Source organism: Colletotrichum destructivum, chromosome 4 (assembly GCF_034447905.1).
Source record: "Colletotrichum destructivum chromosome 4, complete sequence".
NCBI classification, from domain to species: domain Eukaryota; kingdom Fungi; phylum Ascomycota; class Sordariomycetes; order Glomerellales; family Glomerellaceae; genus Colletotrichum; species Colletotrichum destructivum.
In genome coordinates this window covers 2,037,931-2,062,943 of record NC_085899.1, presented here as the reverse complement: position 1 = coordinate 2,062,943, position 25,013 = coordinate 2,037,931, and the positions used below count along the sequence as shown (strand labels likewise).

The window sequence follows — 25,013 nt, the reverse complement described above, 5'->3', positions numbered from 1 at the left end:
AGCCAAATATCGGACAACACAGCAAGAGCAATGCGCACTTTCGACTGGTTGCCCCGCAACAGCGACAAAACAAACGGCCGCGATGGCCGACTGGCAGGGTCTCGTCACAGTGACCGCCCCAAACAACAGCCTCACCGCATCACGTCACACCCGCACACCATAGACACACCCTCGTCCAGTATCTCTCGTCCCGCATCGACATCCACACGCACACTCGCCTCCCCCGGTAACAAACAATCAGGCCCGGCTTTCTTAAGACTGTCCCCCCAATATTACAGTCGTGAACTTCTGCCTCGACCTAGCCTGGGCCAGACATCCCCGGACAACATTGACTAGACACCGCTTTGCTTTGCGTCTTTACTTCGTTGCCTTTCTCTCTTATCACTTTCGAGAAAGCTCGTGTGGCGGACTGTCTGTTCTCGGCTGTCGCCGTTTATGCCATTTTCCCTCGAACGATCCAGCGCAGCGCAGTGCAGCAGCACGCGTTCCTACTATCGGCATCGATTTACGTTCCTCCCCAATACCCACTCACATTCCACGGCTTCTTAGCCTGAACTCACCATCGCTCACCCGGCTTCGAACTACGTTCCTGTCGTTGAGTCGCTCGGTTCGAGAACAATGGCTCCCGTGGAGCGTGAAGCTTCGAGAGATGCGGATCGCCCGCTGAGACATCAGCATTCAATGTCCTCTGATCAAGGCAGAGCCCTGGTACCTATGTAAGTGTGCAGAGATACAAAACCTTTTCCATCATCAACCATTCCCTACATCTTCTCCATGATGCGCTGGTCATGTCTGTTATTTGGCGTCGACTAATGAAGACCAGGTGGGATAGCTCAGATCCCGACAGGGCCCCGCCGCCCTTGCCCTTGAATCCGCAGTCGCCCGTCACAACCTCTAGAAAAGGGACATCGGCTGCCATCCAGTCTGCTCATGCGGCCTTGACTGAAAGAGCGCGCGAAAGCGCCATGGTCCCTGGCCCGTTGACGAAGCGTAGCACCGACATCTCACCGGAGCGCTCTCTTATCAAAGGATCCCATCATAAGCGAATGCAGTCGCTGCAACCAGGAAGCGTCAGAGACCTTAGCTTACTTCTTGAGAGTGGTCAGCAGTCCAACCCTCCGTCGCCGACAAAGTCTCCCGAGCGAACGACCCGACCCTCAACTCCTGGAGCCAACAGAAGGGACAGCTTTGCCGACTCGAGGAGAGACAGCTTCGCAGATAGCAGAAGGGGTAGCTTCGTTGACTCGAGACCGACGGAGAGGGAGGCCACAACACCGTCCTCAGTCACGAGCCAGACCCCAGTTGTGCGCCCGGCATTCAAGAGACAACAACAGAGTATCTTGGGTGAAAACCCTCCTCCACAATCTGCGACCATGCTTGCCATACAGAATATGCCGCTTCAGGTCCAACAAGAAAATGAGAACGCCCTTGGGAATGTAGCCAGCGGTTCCATCAACGCCGTCGTAAGAGCTCCTCAGCAGGTCGAGGCTCTCTCGGGGCAGATCTTGAGTCTCACCAGCATTGCCACAGCTCTGCAAAAGGACATGGCCCAACTGAGTCGACGAAGTCGGGACAATGCGACTGACTTGCTGAGCCTGAAGGAGGCCACCAAAGCCCGGGACGAGGATATTCGCAAAAGCCTGCGCGAACTCATCAACAATGCTCAGGACGCCGCCGCAAGCAGCAGGCCGAGCTCCCGAGACCCCTTCGTCAACAGCTTGTTCGTCGATAGCAAGCCTCACCACACGTCTCCACCCCCGAGCAAGGCCGCCCGCCCCTTTTCCCTGCCCAGAATTCCATCACCCAACAGCTTTGCAGCATCAATCGACCGAGACAACTTGAGCACGCCCTCACTATGCAACTCAGAATCTCCGGCCACAATAGCCATACTCGACAAAATCATCAAAGACATGGGCACAAAGGAGGGTCACGACCTTCTTCTCGCTCGTTTGACAGACGTTGCCGAGAAGCTAGCTGGCGTTGCCCCGGCATCGAAAGTAGATGAGCTCATTCAGCTCGTCAAAACTAAATCGGACGATGCTATGGTAGCCCGAGGCGGGGGCGGTGGAGGGGACGGCAGCTCTAAGCGACCCCGCGCAGCTGGCTTCGACGATGATTCTAACAGCATGGACTTCGACTTTGACCCCGGATACGCCAGTCAGCTGACCCATCGATCCGAGAGAGCATTGCACAATGAACCTTCCGCACGCACCGCGGCCCTGTCCGCTAACGCCTCAGAGCTTGTCAGCGACGAAGTGCTCAAGATTATCCGCACCGTCAAGGACAGCGTCGCCCAAGGAGGCGGCTTGACTGCAGAGGTAAAGGCTCTAGTTCGTGAGCTTCGTGGAGAGGTCCTGGGCATGGGGAGGGAGATCGGCAGGAGACTGGACGAAGTCAACACACAGCCTATGTCTGCCGAGCCATCAGCCAACAACGAGGACATCTCAAGGATCGTCCACGAGGGTCTCGATCAGATGAGAGAGCACATGGATGAGCTTCTCCGTGAGCACCGCCGCCAGTCTTCTGCCTCTGCGTCGTCAAGAGCAACCCCGGTTGACTACCAGGAAATTTACAACGCCATGAGAGCGGCACTCCGAGACTCGCAGGCCTCGCAGCAGAAAGAGCCCGATCTACGCCGGGAAGATGTCATTGAAGCTGTGAGGGTTGCCTGGGAGAGCTACAAGCCAGAGATCGAAACCCATGATCCGGGACTCGGACGAGAAGAGATCTTGGAATATCTCAAGGAGGGCCTACAGGACTACGTCGGCCAGGACGAACAACATGTTGGAGCCTCTCGAGAGGAGGTATTTCAGGCTGTGGTCGAAGGTCTCAAGCACTTCTCACCGCCGCGCGTGGATACGCCCGCCAGCCTTTCCCGGGATGAGATTCTCGAAGCTGTCCGCGAATGTTTGGAGGAGTTTGAGTTTCCTGTTGCACCCTCAGCGTTCACCCAGGAACTTACCCGCGATGACATGCTTCATGCGGTCAAAGAAGGCCTGAGCGGATACGATCTGCCAACCGCCGGGGCTCTTGTCCCTCACCAACACAACAACGAGGAGATCGTCACTCGACTGCAGGATATCCTCGATTACATGCGTGGCGAGTTCCGCGCTGTGACAGATGATGCGAAGCGAAATGCCGCAGCCAACGGCCGTGACACGGAGCACATCATCGATACGACGAAGGACGGACTGGAAAAGTTGCGTGCCGACATGCAGGAGTACATCAGCCACCTAAGCGGCACTGCCGGGCAAGAAGAGGTCACGCAGACCTTGCTTGGAACTTTGGACACCTTTAGGGACGAGATGGCTTCGCTGGTCGATCGTGTCTCGAGCGATTCAAGGTCGACGATAGAGAGCCACATGGAGTCACTGCGGGATACTGTCAACTCCTCCATGGTTCCAGCCACTCCACAAGTCAACCAGAAAGAGATCATCGAGGCTGTGCGAGATGGCATCGACAGCGTTCGTACTGAGCTGCGCCGACCTTTTGCTGGAGTTACCGACATCCTGGACGCCCTCCACGATGGCCTGACGGACCTGCGCATCAGCATCGACAAGGTTGCCAACCGGCCAGCGGACCTTACCGCTAATGACGAGATTCTGGATGCGCTGAAGTCCGGGCTTGACAATGTTCGCTCGGAGATTGATGGTCTCCGGGAGCAACAAGACCAAAACGACAAGGCCTTGACAACAATGCACGCTGGCGCCGTCGTCACAACAGAGAGTATCAAACAGGACGACATCAAAAACCTCGAGGTACTCATCACTCAACTGCGCATTAAGATTGAGGCCATGGAGCCTGCAAGCGTAGATGCTGTGGCCAAGGACGACCTTGCACGCATGGAAGACATGCTTCGCTCCTTGCAGGAGTCCGCATCGAAGGATGACATTCTTCGCCTCGAAGACATGCTTCGACTCGTCCAAGAATCGGTCTCCAAGGATGAGACTTCCCGTATCGAGGAGGTCTTACTCAACGCTCAGGATTCGGTGTCCAAGGAAGATGTGGCACGCCTAGAGGAAGCAATCCTACACATTCAGGAGTGGGTCAAGTCTAAAGAGAGTCCCGTCAGCACAGATGCTGCCACAAAGGAGGATGTCCAAGCTATCGAGACCATTCTGCGTAACACCAAAGGCCGATTGGATGACCTCATTGATAACGAACAAGCTGTGCGGAAGGAGCACCTTGACAGCCTCGAGAACACCATACTGGAAACCAGGGAGACTATTAACCTCATCACCACCCAAATGGATAGTCTCTCGAAGAAAGACGATGTGACTGCCGTCGAGGCTCTCGTAACGCAGGTTGCCGCAGGCTTCGAGGAGATGAAGGAGAACGCCGCCAAACAACTTGAGGATCCTGAGCGTGTTACAAAAACCGACGTCGAGGCCGTTGAAGCCGTTTGTCTCGACATCAAGAACGTCTTCGACCAAATGCTCAAGACAGACCTGGCCACACTTGCCAGCAAGGAAGACCTGAAAAAGACAGAAGCGGCCTTGAAGGAACTCAAGAATCCTCTGGCGGGGTTGCAGGACGGACTGCAAGAGGGTCTCAAGGCTCCGTTGGATGAGTTGAAGACCGAACTGAAGACGCCGTTGGAAGGACTCAAAACTCCGCTTGAGGATCTCAAGGCCAGGCTCGACGCCCTCATTGAATCGCATGACCAAGGAGGCGAAGACCGACAAGCCGAGATTGTTGGCGTCAGCGAACGAGTCACTGAAGTGAAGACCTTCCTTGAGGAGTTCCAGGGCCTGATCAAGAGCAAGCTCGAAGAGGGTGCCACAGGAATCGAAACGCTTGCAAAGCTTTTCGAAGGCGTTTCAACAACCGTGGAGAACAACGCGACCGTCGGTCAGGAGCTGAGGGACCTCACCGACTTGATGAAACTGGAATTCGAGGAGTCCAAGGCCGGTTTGGTCGGCGCCAAGTTGGAGTCAGACGAGAAGTTCCAGCAGATGACCGAAGCGCTGGCCACTAAGATCGACGAGAAGGTCGCAGAGCTGATGACCAAGTACGATGAATTTCACGTTGCTCTTGACGACCGCGCAAAGGCGGGGGAAGCCCGGGATGCCAGCACTGAAGAGGCAGTTCTGGGCACCAGAGCCGTGGCCGAGGAACTCAAGTCCCTCGTCGATACGCTTGGCGCTGCAGTCACCGACTCGATGGAAAAAATGGAGGAGGCGTCCAAGACAGTGTTCATCAAGGTTGAGGACCTCATGACCAAGTCCGAGGAGAACCACACGGACGGCAAGGCAGACCACCAGCAGACTCGAGATCACTTGAAGCAAGCTGTGGAGGCCGTTGAAGGCCTCCAAGGGCAGGTCGGAGAAATTCAGCCCCAAATCCTCGAGTCCGTCAAGGACATCTTGACGATTGTCGGTCAGCACTACGACTACGCCAAAATCTCAACGAACGACATTCAGAGAACCATCGAAGACGCCAAACCAGTTGAGCTGGCACTCCCGCCGATCCCCGAAAAGTACGACGACGCCGGTGTCCACGAGAAGCTCGACAAGCTTATCGAGCACGCTGCAGTCCCGGTCGAGAAGTACGACGACGCGACTGTCCAGGAGAAACTGGACAAGATTGTCGAGTATACCTCAGTACCCGTGGAAAAGTACGACGACACTGGCGTCCACCAGAAGCTTGATAAGCTTGTTGAGCATTCTCAGGTACCTGTCGACAAGTACGACGACGCACCGGTGCACGAGAAGCTCGACAGATTGGCTGAGCATGTTTTGGCTCCCATTGAGAAGTACAATGATGCAGTGGTGCAGGAGAAGCTAGACAAGCTTGCCGAGCAACAGGCGCTGCTGCCAGTCGACAAGTACGACGACGGTATCGTCCAGGAGAAACTTGATAAGCTTGCGGAACAACAAGCTCTGATCCCGATCGACAAATACGACGACGCAGTAGTCCAAGAGAAGCTCGATATGATTGCTGAACAGCAACTATTGATTCCGACCGAGAAATACGACGACGCTGCGGTCCAGGAGAAGCTCAACAAGCTGGCTGAACAGCAATCGCTGATTCCGACTGAGAGGTACGACGACGCAGTGCTCCAAGAGAAGCTGGACCAGCTTGCCGAAAAGCAGTCTCTGATCCCGACTGAGAAATACGACGACGCGGTTCTTCGAGAAAAGCTGGACAAGCTTGCTGAGCAACAGGCGCTGGTCCCGACCGAAAAGTACGACGACGCGGCCGTCCACGGGAAGCTGGACGAGCTTGTCGACCATAGCCATGCAGCCGAGAAGGCATTTTCTCAGCTCGAAACGCTCGAGAAGGTCCATCAACAGGTCATCCAGACCGCAGCAGACATATCCCTTTTCCTATCAAATCAAACCAAGAAAATCAAGGAGGAGGAGGAGGACCGAGAGCAGGCCCTACAGGAAGTCACTCTTGACTTGGAGCGGAAACTGACTCTCAAGGAGCAAATCGAGTCAAGCCTGCTAGATCTGAAGCAGGAAGAAGAAAGGCTCAGAACTTCTGTTGTTGGGCTTCGTACGGAGCAAGAGAGCCTCATCCGCCAGAAGACAAGGCTGACGGCCGATGTCTCATCCCTTGAGACCGCACTGCATATTCGTCGGGACGAACTCCACGACATGGAAACTCGTGCCGAAGGCTTGGAGCGGCGCATCCTGGAGGGTGTTATGGACCATTCTCGAGTCCTCCTTATGTCCAAGGCGACCAAGGGCCGTGACGCTATGAGCCGTAAACGTGTCCGAGACCAGAAGCCGGGCCAAGAGAATGTGTCTCCCGAGAAGCCTGCATCGCCCGCCGTCAACTTAGCGCTCTCTGCGAAACGCAACCTAAAGCCGCCTGCGCAGACGGGCGCTGCACGCCGCATCCTGTCCCTTAGTCAAATCACTAACAACGTCCCAACCGGCGGTGTTCAGCGCAGCCAGAGTGTGAGGACTGCTGGAGCCAAGGGTCATCGAAAGTCCAGCTGGGCGGGTGGCTTTTCCAAGGGTTATGGGGACCTCGACAAGGAGAACATGTCGTTGAAGGAGACTGAGGAGGAAAATTTGCCAAGTCCCGCGCCGGTGCCCGTGTCCCATGCTGACCCAATCGATGTGGCAGAGTCTCTGGTGGGCGGTGAAGATCCGAGCGACACGGAGACCTTGCGCCGTAGCAGTCACGGCAGCCGGGTCAGCCGTGGTAGTCGCGGCACGACAGTCGTTACCGAGAGCACCGACAACTACACTGGCGACGGGGACTACTCCGACTACTACGACGACAACCAGAGCGACCTGCAAAGCGATCTCCAGAGCGAGTGGACAGAGAGCGTCGTTAGCTCAAACGTCAGCTCCAACATGAGCTCTGATCTTGGTTCAAATCTGAGCCAGGAGACTCTCAACAATGACGTCGTGCTGTACGGGGAAACGGCCTGAATTGGTGAGGATGACGATATGATAGGCTTTGACATGAGCCATTGACGAGTACTGAATAACGCAACGGTTGGCGTTCACGGCAGATTGTATTAATTGGAGTGAAGTGTTTTGTTTCTTTTGTCTGTTTCTGTAGCTGGCAGCGCTAGAATGACCAGTCGATGTTTTCGGCATTGTGGATAGTCAGTTTGTAGGGTTCAGTGGTAGAATACAAGAGGAGCAACAGAACAAACGTATCGAGTGTGCGCCACGGTGAATTTGCTTTATGCGCCTCCGTGATCGAGTTGCTATTTTTCGAGACCCGCCAGATGTACTTAAAGGGCTGCGAGTGTCAATTTCCGCGAGTGTGAAAAAGGGTATGGTTACAAAAAGATACAGGGTTCATCTGGGCTCGACATGTGCAGTCACGACGCTGTCACGAGCCGTCATTATGCGGGGGTTTTCCTAATGATCTTCTCCTTTCCGTCCATCCACGGTTGCAAACAGGCCGGGATTGAAACGGACATTTCCTTCTCGTTCCAACCGGCCTCCAAAAGAGCAGCCAGCACTCTGGGGACGGCGAGCGCTGTGCCGTTCACGGTCCAGGGGAACGTGAGCTTGCCGTCAATTTTGGCGCGCGTGGCGAGCCTCCGCGTCTGATAGTCGGTGCAGATGCTGGCCGAGGTGACCTCGCCCCAGCCGTCGTTCTGCTGCTGGCGGGAGGGGAAGAAGGCCTCAATGTCGCACTTGCGCACGGCCGAGGCGCCGAGGTCGGTGGAGGGCATCTCGAGGACGCGACAATGCAGGCCCAGGGAGCCGAGGATCTCGGTTTGAATGTCGAGCATCTCCTCAAAGATATCGATCGTCTCGCCCAGGTCGGGGGGCGTCCAGGCGAACATTTCGACCTTGGTGAACTCGTGCACGCGGTACAGGCCCTTTGTGTTTGCGCCGCGGGCGCCGGCCTCGGCGCGATAGCAGCGCGAGACGGCGACGCGCTTCATGGGGAGCTCGGAGGCGTCGAGAGTCGTCTCGGCCTTCATTCCGGCCAATGGGATCTCCGAGGTGCCGGCGAGGGAGAGCTCCGGCTTGCCGCGGTCCGCGTCGGCCTGCGACTGAGCGAGCGCGTAAATCTGCTGCTCGCCGTTCTGATCTCGTGGCTGGAACCCGCAAGCCGAGCCGATGTGGCTGTATACGATGCTCGGCGGGGCAACCTGACGCCAGCCGTGTCTCGTGGCAACGGCCAACGCGTACTGGACGAGGGCCTGCTCCAGCTGGGCGGCTTCGTCAAGGAGGTAGTACCAGCCCCAGCCGGAGGTGTTGCCGGCGGCGGCGAAGTCAAGCAGGCCCAGCTCCGAGCCGATGTGGACGTGGGACCTCCACACCTTGTCTGATGCGCTCGGGATCACGGCCGGGTGCTCATTGATGTAGCTCAGCAGCTGCGGCTCGTCGCCGATGGGAGTGGCTTCGCTGGTGAGGTTGGGGATGCCGAGGGCCAGGGCCTCCATTTCCTCCACGAGCCGCGCCTCATCCTGCTCGACGGCGGTGAGCTTCTGCTTGAGCTCGCGCGCCTCTGCAAGCAGCTCCTCGCGCGATCTCTCCTTCATTTTGACCAAATCAGCGTCGTCGCGGCTCGAGGCCGGGTTGGCGATCTGGCGGCGCAGGAGGTTAGACCGCTCGCGGACGACGCGGCTGTCCTTCTGGAGAGCCTGCCATTGTGCAAAGATTTCGTTGATGCGTGCTGGGCTCTTACTTTGATCGGCATAGTTGCGGTCGATGCAGTTTTCCTCGTGCAGCTTCGCGTTCTCCCTGATGTGCCGAATGTCGATGATTGGCTTCGGCGCCCCCGGTGGTCGCTTGACGTCGGCGAAGGCGCGACGATGAGGCAAGGAGCGGTTAATGAGGCGTGGTGAGGCCGTGGGACGCAGTAAAGGCTTCGCCACCATTATTGAGTGGCGGAATAGACATGTTGGAGCTCTCCCCATGTCGATGGTCGATGGACGAGGTGCTATGGGTTTCGTGGGTGAGGGTACCTGAATGCCGCTCCTTCAGGACGAGTGAGTTGCGATGAGCTGAGGTGAAGGTGATATTGATATTTGGGTGAATCGGTTTACAGGGATGTGAGCAGGGGCCCGTCCAGGGGTCCATTCACTCTCGTTGGTGCATCCGAATCCGCCGTGTTGTGATAGTACTGAAGTAGCTCCAACGTCAATGAGACGAAAGAAAACAACGAATGGAAGTGTGTATGCCACAATCCCCTTGCTTATAGGTTGCGACTGTAATTCAAGCTGCATTCAGCGCTATCATGCTGCCGGGGTATCATTGCCGCGACGATGCTACAAACTTTATTCAAACCCACTGCGTCTTCTTGTACCTGCCAAACACCCAGGCTTCAATATCATCTTGGCTCCTTCATGCTAATGTGTACCCCATGCTCCTAGAGTCCAGCTAGCTTGGCCTGCAGCCCCTCGCATCAAACCGCCAGGTCCCATACTCTGACGTTGTTGGTGCTTGATGTCGACTTCGTTGGGCTTTGAGGCTCCGGCGGCCCCTTGTTGAAGCCATATGTCACGGTCGATGTTGGCCGTGGCTACCACCTTCAGCTGGCAGGCCAAACTAGCCCCCCCCCAAGGCCCGAGCGATCCCAAAGGCCGCAAAACACCCTGGACCTTTGCATGGTGGTTCCCTCGTTTCCTTAGAGAATCCTCAATGACATCCGCCGCATTGCGAAGGGTGTCGTTATCCGGGCCTCCTGGTTTTTCCGCCTCTTTGGCAGGCGGCTCAATCTCCGTCGGCCCATTGGGAACCTGTCTACTGACGCCCCTCTTCAGCAGTGTATTGGTTTTATATTGTTGTGGTGCACGCCCTTGCACGGGATCCCACCCCCGTTCGTGTACTAGCCTTGATACCTCATCAAATATCCTGCGTCTCAGGCCCACGACTCTTGAGCAGCCGCCAATAAAGACGATGCGAGACATACATGCCGCCCGGGCATCAATAGGCAGCTGAACAAGGTGCTGGTATATGAGATGATGAACGGGAAGCTCGTCATCATCGAAGCAACTGCGCGCGTACTGTGGTGCAAAATACGTGTTTTCGCATGGCTCGGACAGTTGTTGGAAGGGCAGAGTCAGGTGCTCGGCCGGTTCTACGGATTGAAGCAGAATTTCGACATTGCCTGTCGATTCACCTCCAGAAACGGGGGAGGGCGGGGCGGACTCGTCCTGTTCCTCGACCGTGGGTAGAGTATCCCTCTTAGGATGGTGGTGCCTTTTGACGAGGCTTGGAAAATCTTCCCGGTCGAGTTGACAACACCAAACCAGGCGGCAGGCAACCTCCTCGCACTCCTCAAAGCTCAGAGAATGTTGACCCTGGTCCCGTTCGCGACGAGTCTTCTGCCCATGTACTGGTGTTGTTGAAAGGGCGTCCTGCAGAAGGTTATGGGTTTCATTGACCAAAACTTTACCTCCACGAATTGTCCTTGTTGTACGAACTTCGCGATATTCGTACACACTTGTCAAAGTTGTTTCAGCCCAGCCGAGGTCCACGACCAATGCCGATCGAGTGCCTGCCCCGACAGTGGACATGACTGCGGAAGACATGAGAGACACAGTCGGTGCTTGGAAACGGTGGAAAAGAACATCAAGCGTGGCGGATAGTAACGGCAGAGGTATGGACGAGGAAAGAACGAGAGAGGCTCGCCGGGGCCGCGAATCGATGAGCATGAACCTGAATGACACAAATTAGTAACGTGTGGCCTTTGGAAGAACCGGGGGGGGCACACTTGTTCAAAGCTTCTCGAATAGCCCGATCTATTTTGTCTTCCACGAGACCCAAGTCCACAGTCCGTACATCATATTGCCAGAGCTCATGATCAGCTCCCCAGTTCTTGCCTACTGGACGGCGTCTCCAGTCATCCTTGTGTTCAGAGTCCCAAGTGCGAAAATCGCCGACGCGGCGTAGTTGCTCAGGTCCAAGTGACAATATTGCTTTGGGTGCAGATTCCCCGGCGAAGCCAAGCTTGATGAAGCGGGAGCCCAGCTCTATGAGAATATTTTCATCTTCGGCGCGTAGACTCGAGGGAGAGCCAAAGGTAGATGATATATTGCGCGAAGGCGTATGTGGGATTGCAGGACCACCAACACCTGTACCAGTTTCGGTGCGTATATTCGCGATGGACCGATGAGGGAGGCTCGAGGCCGCGGTGGACGACATATTGGGGGTTGCAGCAGCTTGGACGGTAGCGGTCGAGGTGAGAGCGACGCCCTCGAGGCCTAGCAGACCATGTTTCGCGTCGCTTGTGGTGGTTTGATGTTGGCAGAATGCGGTAAAATATAGCAGTTGGTTGATTCGATTGCTCGACACTAAAACAAAGGCAGGAGTGACTTTGTGCGCGTTTCGGGTGACAGATGTCCAGGTCGTTTGCAAATTCGCTAGGTTGTCACCAGCCGTATCCTTGGTTGTATTTCGAAAACGCAATAGAGCAGCCAAAATACAGCTGCAGGCGATTGTGCTTCAAATGTTGGAGCTCCAGAGTAGGCGGTGACTGGAAGAAGCATGACGCTATGGAGCCCTGTATGCAGGTAGTGGCCGGGGTCGGCGCACCCATGACATTCTTGCGGGGCAGCCCGAGTGTTGCATAATTTCGCCTAAAGTACGGACACCTAAGAATGCCTACCTAGTAGGTAGACATTGACCTTGCCACCCCCGTACCAGACTTCTAAGTCAAGTCAACAACTGGAGTCGTAGCCAGAGTAACCAACACACGCCGCCGCCCCCCAGCGATATCCGCCTCCTTGGTCTGCAACAGTGCACCGGTCACGTATTTGCACAAGGTCTTCAAAAGCATTGAATATCATGATCAGATCATAGCAAAGTAGCGGAATCGCCCTGCCACCGTGATACTGGAAGTTGTGGTTGTATCATTTTGGCTTGGCCCCAAACATTCGCCTTTCAAATCGTTGACGCACTCCATATCATCTTTCCAACGCTCAACCTCCCGGGTAACACTTTGCACCGAACACGTTCTTGCTGGCTCGACATCTGGTGGGTTTGGCGAGGGGCTCATGCACACAACTGACTTGCCATGGGGATCAAAGGGTACTGAGAACTGCAGGATCCGATCCACACGCTGCGCAGAAGAGCCCCTGCTGACATCGTGCTTTCAGAATCTACCGTGAACTTGGCACGGGCCAGAGGATATCTCTCGCCAAACTGGCCGTAGAGAAACTCGAAAGCTCAGGCAGACCATTGCGTATTGCCATTGACATTGCCATCTGGCAGTTTCAGGCACAGGCTGCACGAGGTAAGCCGCACCAGCAACCCCCATCCCGCCTGCGGAGCTGACAATGTCTTCAGGTGGTACAAACCCTGCTATCAGAACTCTCTTCTACCGCCTGGTGCGTCTTCTCAGTCTCGGAATACATCCAATCTTTGTCTTCGATGGCCCTCACAAACCGGCCTTCAAGCGCAACAAGCGCTCTGGCAGAGGAGATGGCGTTGCCACGGCCATGGCAAAGAGAGTGACCCGCCTGTTCGGGTTTCCCGTGCACGACGCACCAGGCGAAGCAGAGGCCGAATGCGCCCTTTTGCAGCAGAAAGGAATCGTCGACGCCGTCCTCAGCGAGGATGTCGACACCATCATGTTCGGCTGCACTCGAACCCTCCGCAACTGGACTGCAGAGGGAACCCGTGGTTCCAAAACACCAACTCACGTTAGCTTGTACGATGTCAACGCATTGCTGTCCACCGGAACCGGCCTGGATCGGGAGGGCATGGTTCTGGTCGCACTGATGAGTGGAGGCGACTACCTCCCCGAGGGTGTGCCTGGCTGCGGCGTCAAGCTGGCGTGCGAGGCCGCGAAGGCTGGGTTTGGAAAATCACTATGCCGCCTCAAAATTGACGACGACGTTCAGTTCGAGGAATGGAGGGCGAATTTGCGACATGAACTCCGTACCAACGAGAGTGGCTTCTTCAGAGTACGTCACAAGGCACTCTCCATCCCAGACGAGTTTCCGAGTCGGCAGGTTTTAAGGCACTACACCCATCCTGTCGTTTCAAACGCAAATACAGTCAACAAGCTAAAGACGGACGTCAACTGGGGCAGCGCGATAGACGTGCAAGGCCTACGGTATTTCGTCCAGGAGACATTTGACTGGGTGAACAAAACCGGTGCTGTCAAGCTCACGCGGGTCTTGTCCCCTGGCTTGCTGGTGAATAAGTTGCTGGAGAGGCATATGTCCAACGAAGCAACCAGCCAAACGCCAGAAGAGATGGAACACCAGGAGTCGTGTCTAATACAACGCATCACTGGAAAACGAACCCATCACAGTACCGACGGGATACCAGAGCTACGTGTAGCCCATGTCCCAACCGAAATTGTTGGCCTGGACTTATCACACGAACAGGATGAGGTTGTGTCCTTTGACCGTCAGGGTCTGGCGCTCAACAGCGACGACGACCTTGAGGCGACTCTCGACGGCGATGCTGAGACAGCGGGCGGCAAGACCAGGACAAATAGCACTTTTGATCCGAATGTACCTGAGTTGATTTGGCTGCCAGAAACGCTTGTCAAGATAAGTGTGCCTCTGACAGTAGAGGACTGGGAGGAGAAGCAGCGTTCTAAGGCTCTTCCTCGGGCATCGAGCAAGACGGTCAAGACGGCCAAGACGGCCAAGACGGCCAAGACGGCCAAAACCACAAAGACAATTAAGACCACGAAGTCCGCCAGCACTGCACCACACGAAGCGGGCGCTCTCGACAAGTGGGTGCAAATTACCAAGACCACAGGGACAAACCCCAGCACAACATCACAGGATAAGTACTTCGACGATGGTGACATTCAATTACCACCGCTCGCCCGGTCGACGCTCCGCGGCTCAAGCCCGCCACTACATTCGTCTGCCTCCGTCTCCGCCTCGTCGCAACTACCGACCTCGTTGCAGAGTTCAGTCAATCTAAGTAAGCAATCCAGGTCCAACGGGAAAGCGACGGCCGGCGTAGAACCGACCGGGCACCTGGGCGCCTGGGCACACGTTGGCTCACAGCATATGCCTAGGATCACCAAATCTCAACACCCCGCAGAGCCGATTATTTTGTCATCTAGCCCCATACGCGCGTCGTCTGCGCCTACTTGTCCGTCGCTGAGTCCGCCGTCGCCTCAGCACATCATAGACTTGTCAGGTCCCGATGACGCGACCCTCATCAAAGCGTCCAAGTCATTCGGCACTTTCTCGTCACCCAGTCAACCGACGGCCCCTTGCAGTCAGCCGTCTATCAAGACACGGCTGACCAGAGGGTCATCACCGGCGCTCTCCGGCATACCGCCCGACAACAAACAATCTATGAAGCAAACGCGCATGGATTCATTCGTCACAAATTTGCCCGACAAGCCATTGAATGTGGAAAGTCGGACACATCCAAACACGCGAGAAAGCAATGACGCACTGGCATACATCAGTGCCAGCAAGACCGTGAAGCCGAGTTCCCTCGGCCACAACGACACCAGCTTGAATATGCTTCGGATCACCAAACCTCTGGCAAGATGGATAGATTACGACGACGATGACGCGCCGCCCCCTATGGGAGGCGCTCCTGGGCGGGCGAGGAGAACGGCGGTGCCTCGGACGAGCGTGGGGGGTTTTTTCAAAGTCATCGATACGAGTGACGAGCATGAAAAGAACGGGGCGAAGCCTACGCCATCCAAACGATCGACAACGTCGGCCTGTAGGCAAAGCGAGGTTTCCATCATAGATCTTACAGGAGACGACGAATAACGATGCCGGCATGGGAGAAAAAATAGACAGTAGATTGATTATATATGAGATCTAATGCCGTTGCTTGCCAAGCGCAAGCTTCTGACAACGTCAAGACGGGACACGTGCTCGCCATCAATGGGTATCCAAGGCTAAATCCGCCCACGTTCAATAACAAGATCAAGTCAAACAGTTTCGTTTATCATCAGAAGAATAACCAGTATGCTTCATCATCTCATGCCGCAGCCATAGCTAACGGGGTGTGCACACCAGGCGTTTCATCGTGTTAATGGTCAACATGCCAGGGAAGATCACGATCTCCTACCGTTACGCATGTAAGGTAGCCGATTCCATCGGCCGTTCTCCCACTACTGGTGTCTAGCTCGAGCCCACTTCCCATCAGCGGCCGCACAATATCGCGGGCCATCGACTTGAGCTCATCTATGCGCTTTTCGAAGCGGCGTAGATTGTCGCGGCTATACAGCTCGGGTGTCAATTTCAGGAACCGTTTGCACTCGTCGTGGCCAAGATAGACCGACGAGGAAGCGCCAAGAGTGCGGTATGTGCGGCCGACCGTTGCCAAAGGCGGCACAACGGTGGGGAGGGCCAGTTGTTGTGGATTGCCGTTGCGGCTGTCGCGAGAGGCTTGCATCCGTCTGTCGGGAGGTGGAGGGCTGGTGTTATCTGCCAGCCACTGTCGAAACAAACTGACTGCAAGCCAGTCCAGATAGGATGTACTAGGTGTGACACGCTCACCCCGGGCTGTTATTAGGTTCAGCCGAAAGAGACGGCCCTCGACCCGGCTGACGGTCTCCTCGAGCTCGTCAACTTTGTCCTCAATGATGTCAAGGACTATGTCGGGAAGAGCAGCACGCAGACTGCGTTCCCCTGACGGCCATTGCCCAACGACGTGGATGAGGGCCTCCTGGAAGATAACCCTACTGCGCGCAAGGTAGCCGAGGCGAAGGTAAGATATTGGATACTTGGCAATCTGTTTCCATAGTCGTGACTGGAATTGAAGCAAGTGATGGTCAACCCTAGGGCCGACCACGGCAAGCGCGTCGTACAGGTCCGCCAGGGTGATGAGTGACTTGCATTGCACGTAAGCGTCGGCAATATTCACCCCATCCAGGACCGGTGGATAGTTGTAAAATATGCGGAAGAGGTTATCATAATCCCGTAGCAAATCCTGGTCGGCCTGTGAGAGAGGCTGGGCCGTCGTCGTCGTCGAGCTCGGCACGAGACTCAGGTTGGCCACGGAACGGAAAAAGTTGTGGCTTGAGTGGGCGGATGAAGAGTGCGAGTGACTAGATGTCTTGCTTCGCGTGAAAGGCATGGGCTGATTGCCGGTGCCGCCAGCGCCGCCGGGACCGAACAACGACGTGGTTTGGCTGCCCGAGGAGCCCTTGGGGTGGTCCTCGTCCTTTTGTACCAGCATTGGAATATCCCCATCCCCTGTTCCTGGATCCAATTCATAGCGCCATCGTTTCCTTGGGTTGACCGACGTCGTCAGGGCTCGGCTCGAGGCTGGGGCGTTCGATGACGAATCGACAGATGAGCCGTCGCCGATGCGGGCAACATCGCCAGAGGCGCCATCAGTAACTGGCTTGGACCACTCGTGACTTGTGCTGGCCTCGAAGAAACCGGATGATCGGGTGAGAGTGTGACGATGCAGCAGGTAGCGGTTGTGGTGGCTGCCAGCCTTGACTATGATCTCGACATCGCCCGAGTTGCTAAAGATGGGGAATTCATTCTGGGATACGTGGGTGGCGCCGCCGACGTGGGACCTGTTGTATCGCTTCGTGCGCGAAAGGGAGGGACGCGAAACGACCGAGGAAGGGCTTCGCAAGGTGAGAGAGGAAGCGGAGTCGGGATGCGAGACCATGAAGAAGACGTCTCAAGACCAAAGCTGCGGTGGTCGGGGGAGGGACAAAAAGCCTACGGCGGCTTGAACATGGAGAAGCGCGTCAGAAGGGTATCCCTAGAGCCGGATCCCAGTGTAAGCAAGATGCAGCGCAAGAAGCGCGGGGTTATCGGGAGATGTAAAGGTCGATGTTGAGAGCGAAATCTCGAATCAAGCAACAGATCCCTTTTTGTTTGCTGCGCAGCCTTTCTAGTTTGGAGGCCCTGGTTGCCGACGCTTGCGATGACGGACACCACGACGAAGGTGCGACGAGATGGGGGGAGTCAAGGCGAGGTAATGAAAGCAGGATAGGAGCGTTCTTTGGTGCCAGGCGACTGGCGGAACCTGACGAGGTGGAGCTATCGGACGGCTGGATGTTTGTTCGTGTCGCGATGCGCGGGGGAGAGTGCGTGCGCAAGTGCCAGGATGGGTAGTCGTGAGGGCAGGACCTAGAAAAAGTAGTGGTGAACTGCCCAAGGCGAGACGGTGTGGACCATCTGTACGAGGGGTTGAGAGGTTGAGATGGGATGAGGCGAAAGACTCAAGGGAATTGAGGCAGAACAGAGCAGGCAGATCAAGGAAAGAAGAGAGAGAGGAGAGGACGAAGGGAAGTTGGGCAGATGATTTGTTGGTTTATTGCTTGAACGGGCTCGATGGTGAGGTAATCAGGGTGCAACTAGGTGACCCGAGGCGAGGAGGAGAGACCAAGATACACAATCCAAGCCTAAGGTAGTCACAGGCAAGACTTGCACATGGGCGGCTTAGGTTCGGGGAGCGAAGACGCGACGGCCAAGTCACGAGCACCCCACGATGCGGGCAGCGGAGAGGCAAAGGAGTCAAAAGCAAGACGCAGACTAGACTTTGGAGAGCAACAACCTGAATCCAAACAAACAAACCTGGCCATAGCAGAACCACGGCGCGCAACACGCAGACGCGCACAGCAGATCATGTTGCAACGACACGTGGAACCTGCTCTACACACTATTTTTCAGTCTCTCGCATTCACATTGAGCCATCATGCTTCAGAGTCATCGTTGCAGAATATAAAACGGAGCTTGCAGGCGGGTCGGGAGGCACCGGCATGTTAGGGGAATCAGTGGATTGAAAGACCTTTCGAAATGCCCTCAAAGACTTGTATCTCAGCAAGCTCACCTTATTCATAGGCTAAGGGATACCGCTGGAGAGAAACGCTGCTTTCCGGGGACCCCCAAGAAAAAAGAGAATGGTCGAAAACTGAGTCGGTGCAGCCTAGGTATTCGCCTCTTCTTCACCGGTGTCCAACCATTTTCGTCCAGAGATGCAAGGGGGCAATCATCGTACAGATTGGCAAGGCAGACTCGACACCTCAGCAGGCTCACTTTGACCAATTATGAGCCCCAAACATGGAAGCCCAAACATGGAAGCACCACAATGACTGACTCCGCAGTTCGCATCCAGCAGAAACAAGGCACAACGGGGGCAGTTGACCGCGTGGATGGAAGAGGTCCGGGAGCTAACTGGACTCTCGGCGCCAGAGCGAAAGCCAATCATACCAGTCCAGTCTTTCTCTTCCCTCCACAGTGAACCCTGTTGGAATGTGATTGTTGGACTATCCGCAACCACGAACAAGACAAATGTCACGTGAGCGGTTTGCAACGTCTGGGGGAGCTACCATCAGAGATCTGTACTCAGGATTAAGGAGTGTCTGCACGTTTTGCACCTTGAATCTGCGGTTCCCGATGACCGTGATAGGCCCACATATCCCCTCTCCGCCACTGGCTCACTTGCCAACCAATAACATACCCGCATCCTGCAAATCTCTCTCCGTCATCTACCGCCCAGCCACTCGCCAAAGATGGCCTAGCACACCCTAACAATGCCGTTCCTCCGCCATCATGAGTATGACCATCTCCGGGGTCTTACCTCTAAACACGGGGTGGTGCCCGCTTCTGCTGCCCTTTCGGCACTGGTTTTGACCTAGTCAGTCGGTCTCACCATTGTCGACTAACACAGGCTCTTCCGCTCGCGTTCCGACTCGACTTTGCACCGGTTCTCGGCAAGCTTTTGTCCCGCAACGGTCTTGGGCACCCCGACAACGTGGCAGATCGCATTTCCCTAAACGAGTTCCGCCTGGCCGGCGGGTATATACACTTGCACTCTCATTTGAAGACAGGCAGATTCGTCACTATGTAGTAGGGACGACATATTTCGATAAAGATGCATTGGTGACATTCTACAGTGTGGCGAAGCCTCAAGTTCGTCGAGATCGGGAAGGAAAGAAAGAAGCAAGCAACTAGAGACAAACCAGTCTGGTCGATCGTGACCAGTCCCCGTGATACGCCCCCAATCAAACAGTTTTCCGCAGACCGACCTTCATGTGTGTGCCTGTTGATGATGCACATACACAAGAGTGTGCTCGTCTCACCCCATCGAATCCGATCCCACCAAGCGAGCTCTGCGATGAGAAAGACAAATACGCCCCCCGCCAAAGCCTGCCATTTTGTGATATGCGATTTCCCAAGAACAGCAAACGGAAAGAAATCAAATAGATGACGTCGCCGTGCCTGCTTGGCGTTTCGCACTTTACATCTCCATGTGGCTGTCGTTATCAGGTGCAAGCGTGCTTGGGCCGGCTGCTGCCGGCAGCTCTGTTGCGAATAGAGTGTCCTGAGCGTCGAAGATCGGAGGCGAGCACTTCAGGTTCCTCATGGCGCCTTCCGCATCCTTGCTAACAAATCGACCCTGGCGGAGGTCCTCTGCAAAGAGAAAAAAGCCCTCTGAGGCCTCGACGAGATATGATTGAAGCCCCTTGCTTTCGAGTCTAATGACAGCCGACGACACCGGGTAATGGTTCTCAATGTATCGAGCCCAACCGCGCGCCGCAGCTTGAATGTGTTGGTCCTCGCTGATACGCCTCCAACCAATACCAAGGTGCAAGGTAAATTGGTCGACAACGGGTTGTGCCGAATTGTCAAGAGAGTGTGTCTCGGAAGCGGAGACGGTTGGTGGCTGGGCGACCACTTGTGAACTACGCGTATCGCACTGGGTCAAGCGTTGAGACTTGTTGCTGCGAAGAGATGGACGTTGTTGCTGCTCGTGGAGACGAGTGATGGACTCCTTGACTTTGCGGGCGTTGTCCAGCGCTGCTTTCTCCTCGACCCAGGTGCCGGACTGGCTGCTGGCATCCGCAACATAGCCTCCTTTCTTGATGAGAACCATGCCCGGACCATATTCCCATTCGTCCTCAGATTGTTTAGGATCGGAGTGCGACTCAGGGTCGTCCGTTGTGAGGTTGGGGGCGGCCTCATCGCGTGAGCGTTTGCGACCAGCGACTCGTAGACTTCCAGCCGGCATTGCAGAGGGCGCGGCAAAACGCTGGAACGAAGCAGTTTGATCAAAAGGCGCGGCTTGGGGCGCGTACGACTCCATGCCATAGCTCGCTTGATGGACGGGTTGGGGTGAGAGAGCCATCACGGGTGAGGCAGAAGTGAAGGATCGGCCGAAGGATGACATGGCTGGCTGTGGTGTTAGACCTGTGTGAGGTAAGTTCAAATTTCAGCTTCAGATAGCTCCTCTACAAATCAAGATGTGTTAGTGGTGTGCCGGCTGGCCAGAACTGGTGATATGCGGCAGGGTGGTTGGCTAGTTGTGTCGACGCCGGAGTGGATGGATGTTTGGCGTATGGGTCGCGAAGCTGTGTTGAAAGACCACAGGACGAAGATTGGGTAATGATGATAGTTGAATCGGACGGCAACAAAGCAGGCTCAGTGCGGCAGGTAGGTAAGTAGGTTGGTAGAAGTAGGTAGGTTTGGAGGTGCCTAGGTAATGGAAGGCTGAAGCACCTGCTTAGTAGAAGGGAGGCGGAGGCTGTATGTGGATCATGAACCGAGGATGAAGGAACAAGTTGAATAGAAGAAAGGGAGTTTGCCCAGGGACGGGGTGAGATGAGATAGACGTGGAGGAAGGTGGATGGATGAATTGGCCCTGAAGATAAGGTGAGGAAAAGAGACGGACGAGGTTGACGAGGGAGTTGGGCGGGAGCAGAAGGAGCTATCCTTTTGTATTTCTACAGGTACATGCCAATTGACACGGAAGGAAAACGCGAGGACGGTACATGCGAAGGAGAAGGTACGGGACAGGGTCGACGAAAAAGGTTGGCGGAAGACAAGGGAACGCCGTCTTTCGAGCCTTCCCACCCCCAGTTTGCCAGTTGCGCAAGTGTGTCGCTGCGGAGAGAGCCTCTTGAGGAAAGAAGGTGTGAGTGATGAGTGTGAGCAGGTTCAAGACGAGAAAGTACGTACCTTGCTGCGCGTGCGTTGCGACTGGGCGTTGTGACGATCGGGAATATCCCAGCCTATCTGAAAGATCAAGAGGTACACAGCAGTGCTGGAAAAGTACCTTTTGACTCATGTGGCTTTCTATCACTCTGTCTGGTACTGGCAAAGCCGTGACTAAGTCTCGACCCTTGCACAAAGTTAGCAACTGTCAGCTTCTCATGTACCCTGGCGCATCCTCTTCCGTCTCGTCAAGTTGCGCTCGCTCGGGACCTTAGGTCGAGCCCCCCACTCCACCCTGTTTCTCGTCCTTCCCATATTAGGCTAGACTGAATGCCGAACAAGCTGGTTGCCGCAGTTGCTGCGGCTGCAGGCTGTCGGTGTCGCGCCTTGGATCCACGGGTGCAGTTTTGGGGGGTTTCCGAGCAGTCATTCGCCGGTGGTGGCCTGGATGCCTGGGGATCGGGAATGCGGGTTGCAGGTATTGCCTTCCGCCCTACTCTACAGAGTACTTTGGTCCAGTATTCTTACTCTCAGTCCATCCACCTCACGCACGCCCCAGTTTCCCAACTCACCCACCGACCCGGAATGGGCAAACAGGCTTGCTGACCATATCAGAACAATACGGATGCTGTAAGTACGAAGACATACCTAAGTACACGACATTGGCGTCCCACCTGCTTTGCATTGTAGGTGATCGACTCCCTCGACAGGTACATACAGTACGTAATCAAGGTGGGATGAGCTCTGGAACTCCATCATCCGACTCTGTACTTGTAGCTGAGGCAATGCGAGTTGGACGCCTGAGTTTTACATGTACGATAGGCTAGAACACCTGAGTTCGATTCGATACCTCACCTAACGATGAGAGATGTACGTACCTCTACCTCTTGCCTTCGGACCGGAGCACATGCGCCCCCGACTTCTCCAGGTCACGCCTTGAGACATCATTGCTGGCAGGGCGGAACTTCCCAAGTGAACATGCAGGGAGATGGAGCCAACTACCTACCAACCTATCCGTACCTATTTGTCACATATCCGCCCGTATCCGGGAGACGTGGAGCGTCGGCGTGAAAATACCACACAATACCCTCCATCCACTACATACTATTCATGTTGCCTCGGTGGTAATGGTTATAGTCTAGACTGGCTCGAAATAGGTTTGTTTGTCAAGCCGATATACAAGCTAGGAAGCGAAATGACAGCCAGAACACGACGAAGCTGAAACTCGGGAGACGGCATAAATCCGTCTCTATCTACGGATGTTGTATCTGTAGTATCCCATAACCATAATCTCCTGCCTATCTGCTACCCGCAACGTGACTGTTGACTCCGCTTCAGCGTTTGTCTGTCGATGCCCGGGCTTCTAATGCGCCTACGAATGCAAACCTCTGAGCCAATGTTGGTCTTGATCAACGTGCCGCTAAGCCCCTGGTACCATTCGTTTCTTCTTCATCGCGAGTCATTTCCTTGTTCTCGTCCGCCTCGTGCAACCCGACGGCCTACAAGCCAACGCCGCATCTCCGCATCGTACAGGACTGCTTCGTCCGAGTTCTCCCCGCCGCCGAGGGGCCCAACACGTCCCGGGGTGTCCATCCGGGTGGGACTTGTCGCTCCCGCTCGATGACGACTCGAACTTGAACCGGGGGTTGACGTCTCTGAAGCAAGGGAGCTGGTGCCCGGTGCCGTGCGGGACCCATGCAGCCGGCTTTGGTGTCGTATTTCGGCTGCTGGTGTCGCGTCATCGTAGATGGTTAGTCTTCGTAACGATACTCTCAAGGTTGGTGCAGGGTACGCGCCATGTTCATATGGCGATGTGACGGCTAGCGATCGTCTAGGGGGGCTATGGAGCATTTGGTAAATAGTACGGCTTGCCTCGCTCACTCTGATATCCCCTGATGACCGGACCGACTGCTGGGCAATATCGGTTAGCCATCTCTACGTTCAACTGTATGATCCGACATCAACGCACAATGCCGGGCTGGTTAGATGGTGAAGACGTTCTTGGTGTTGAGGCGAATGGGGGAGGGAGCGGCAGCCTCGGGATCGCCACACTCGGAGCAGGGTCGGTATATTGCTCGGTGGCCTGTCCCACTGTCTCAACGGCAGTGCCACTGAGCGTCATGTCGGTCTTGTCGTCGTCGTCGTCGTCATCGTGGGACAACTCTGAAGTGGAAAGAGCATCGTGCCGCGTGTCAGGAGGCGATCCCTCTCCAATGTATGTAAATGGGAAGTCTGTTCGTTCAAATAACGAATGCCATCGCGCTTTGGATGATGCCGTTTTATCTAATAGGTTGTTGTCTATTCGTCTTAGATCGTCATTGGAATCTTGTTGTCGCCCGTAGGCTTCAACCTCTGATAGGACCAGGCGGATAGTTGTTGCATCTAGTCGCAGCATGCTGGCACGTCTTTTTCTTCATAAGGGCTGGGAAAATCGAAATTTGAGGTACTTTGCAGGCTGGTCCATTGGAATATGTTGATAGTGGTAGGGCGCAGCTGGTCTAATAGCTAAGCTGTAAACTTACAGGACGTCGAACAACAACGGTTTGTAATGGTGGAGGCGCGGCAAGAACTTGTCATGTCGCCTCGGCTCAGACAAGAAGGAAGAGAAGAGGCTTACAATCGAATCCAGGCTGGAAAAGGCCAACATTTGACCGAAGTCAAATAATGCAGGAGGAAAGAACAGAAGCTTACCCGCCAATGACGGCTGTATCAGGGAGGTCATGGGTTTCCATCTTTTTCGCTTTAGAGCGGTTGGTTAACTCTTCCATGACAACCGGCAAAATATGTCAGTGATCTGTCAGTCTGCTGGCTTTATATGGACCTCTAGATTTCAAAGGAATGAGAGCTTATAGTGCAGCTTCGCAAGGGGGGAAGTGACAAACATGGCTGCGCGACTACCTACCTACATTGCTGGAAAAACCCGCTGTCTATCTACTTAGCTTGAGGTTAAGCAAGAGGCTGCAATCGCATTTGTTCCTGCGTAGACGCCTAGACGCCGATACGTAGCATTAACAAGACGAACTGGAGGAAAGGCGCAGAGAAGATATTTATTATAGCAAGTCTGGCCAACTTGCAAGTAATACTCTCGAAACACACGCGAGGTTCTATCCACTTGTGGTGCCACTCCCAGAGCCAAGTAGACAAAAAGCGCAGGCTCAGGGCAGGTTCCCTTCGTTCTGTGTGTTTCCATAGCGTTACTGCTTCCTGCATCCCGTTCATTCAACAAAAAGCCAATGGGCATAATCCTGCAACCTGCACTGATGAACCTACCTTGCTTCATTAAAGCAAAGGGCTGGGTTGCTTCTAGCATGAGTCTTTCAGAGAGTCCACTCTTCTGATTCCAGCTTTGTTGTCCCATCATGGCCTGTGCTTTCCGACCGCTCCCTGAGTGGATGATGCATCCCCCTCTCTCCTCCACTGCACAGCATAAACCATAGGCAGTTGCAGCAGCAGCAGCATTGCACTATACAATTCGACCTAGATCAGTTTGGCTGTGGTTCAATTGCTCACTCCCTACCACCTAACCGTCCCTAACCTTCCCAACCAACAGACAACATCCTATCCACTTTTTATTGTCCGCCGTGTCGTACCTCACCCTCACCTCACCTCTCTCTGCTCATCCCACAAGGTGTTCCAAGCCACACTCGTTATTCTTTCTTCTACCTCCTCACCCCTATCTGTTTATCAATCGCTCCCCATCAGCATTTTGCTGCTTCCATCCTGCCTGCCCCCCTCC

The 25,013-nt window shown here is 55.0% G+C and overlaps 7 protein-coding genes across 7 annotated transcripts; 2 read left to right on the top strand and 5 right to left on the bottom strand.

The window, feature by feature from the left end:
- The first annotated feature begins 140 nt into the window (after positions 1-140).
- CDEST_06521 (uncharacterized protein) lies at positions 141-9,472 on the top strand. The gene is made up of 2 exons (XM_062922680.1): positions 141-716; positions 824-9,472. Exons 1-2 carry the CDS (start codon positions 619-621, stop codon positions 7,389-7,391), a joined length of 6,666 nt encoding a protein of 2,221 aa, XP_062778731.1. The 5' UTR covers positions 141-618; the 3' UTR covers positions 7,392-9,472.
- CDEST_06522 (Class II Aminoacyl-tRNA synthetase/Biotinyl protein ligase (BPL) and lipoyl protein ligase (LPL)) lies at positions 7,521-9,431 on the bottom strand. The gene has a single exon (XM_062922681.1). It carries the CDS (start codon positions 9,347-9,349, stop codon positions 7,817-7,819), a length of 1,533 nt encoding a protein of 510 aa, XP_062778732.1. The 5' UTR covers positions 9,350-9,431; the 3' UTR covers positions 7,521-7,816.
- A 177-nt stretch (positions 9,473-9,649) lies between the features above and the next one.
- CDEST_06520 (Putative Actin family, ATPase, nucleotide binding domain-containing protein) lies at positions 9,650-11,872 on the bottom strand. The gene is made up of 2 exons (XM_062922679.1): positions 11,149-11,872; positions 9,650-11,093 (listed from the first exon to the last, which is right to left on the bottom strand). The coding sequence occupies exons 1-2, from the start codon at positions 11,577-11,579 to the stop codon at positions 9,782-9,784; spliced, it is 1,743 nt and encodes a 580-aa protein (XP_062778730.1). The 5' UTR covers positions 11,580-11,872; the 3' UTR covers positions 9,650-9,781.
- A 205-nt stretch (positions 11,873-12,077) lies between these two features.
- Positions 12,078-15,375, top strand: CDEST_06519 (Putative XPG/Rad2 endonuclease, XPG-I domain, PIN-like domain superfamily, yen1, H3TH). Its single transcript, XM_062922678.1, has 3 exons — positions 12,078-12,464; positions 12,533-12,669; positions 12,723-15,375. Exons 1-3 carry the CDS (start codon positions 12,451-12,453, stop codon positions 15,137-15,139), a joined length of 2,568 nt encoding a protein of 855 aa, XP_062778729.1. The 5' UTR covers positions 12,078-12,450; the 3' UTR covers positions 15,140-15,375.
- Position 15,376: 1 nt separating this feature from the next.
- On the bottom strand, positions 15,377-17,819 carry CDEST_06518 (uncharacterized protein). The gene has a single exon (XM_062922677.1). The coding sequence runs from the start codon at positions 17,001-17,003 to the stop codon at positions 15,405-15,407; it is 1,599 nt and encodes a 532-aa protein (XP_062778728.1). The 5' UTR covers positions 17,004-17,819; the 3' UTR covers positions 15,377-15,404.
- Positions 17,820-19,519: 1,700 nt separating this feature from the next.
- On the bottom strand, positions 19,520-21,031 carry CDEST_06517 (uncharacterized protein). Its single transcript, XM_062922676.1, has one exon. The coding sequence runs from the start codon at positions 20,511-20,513 to the stop codon at positions 19,584-19,586; it is 930 nt and encodes a 309-aa protein (XP_062778727.1). The 5' UTR covers positions 20,514-21,031; the 3' UTR covers positions 19,520-19,583.
- Positions 21,032-22,360: 1,329 nt separating this feature from the next.
- Positions 22,361-23,672, bottom strand: CDEST_06516 (uncharacterized protein; the record flags this gene model as incomplete). The annotated part of the gene is made up of 2 exons (XM_062922675.1): positions 22,361-23,188; positions 23,247-23,672. The coding sequence occupies 2 exons, from the start codon at positions 23,670-23,672 to the stop codon at positions 22,727-22,729; spliced, it is 888 nt and encodes a 295-aa protein (XP_062778726.1). The 3' UTR covers positions 22,361-22,726.
- Positions 23,673-25,013: the final 1,341 nt, after the last annotated feature.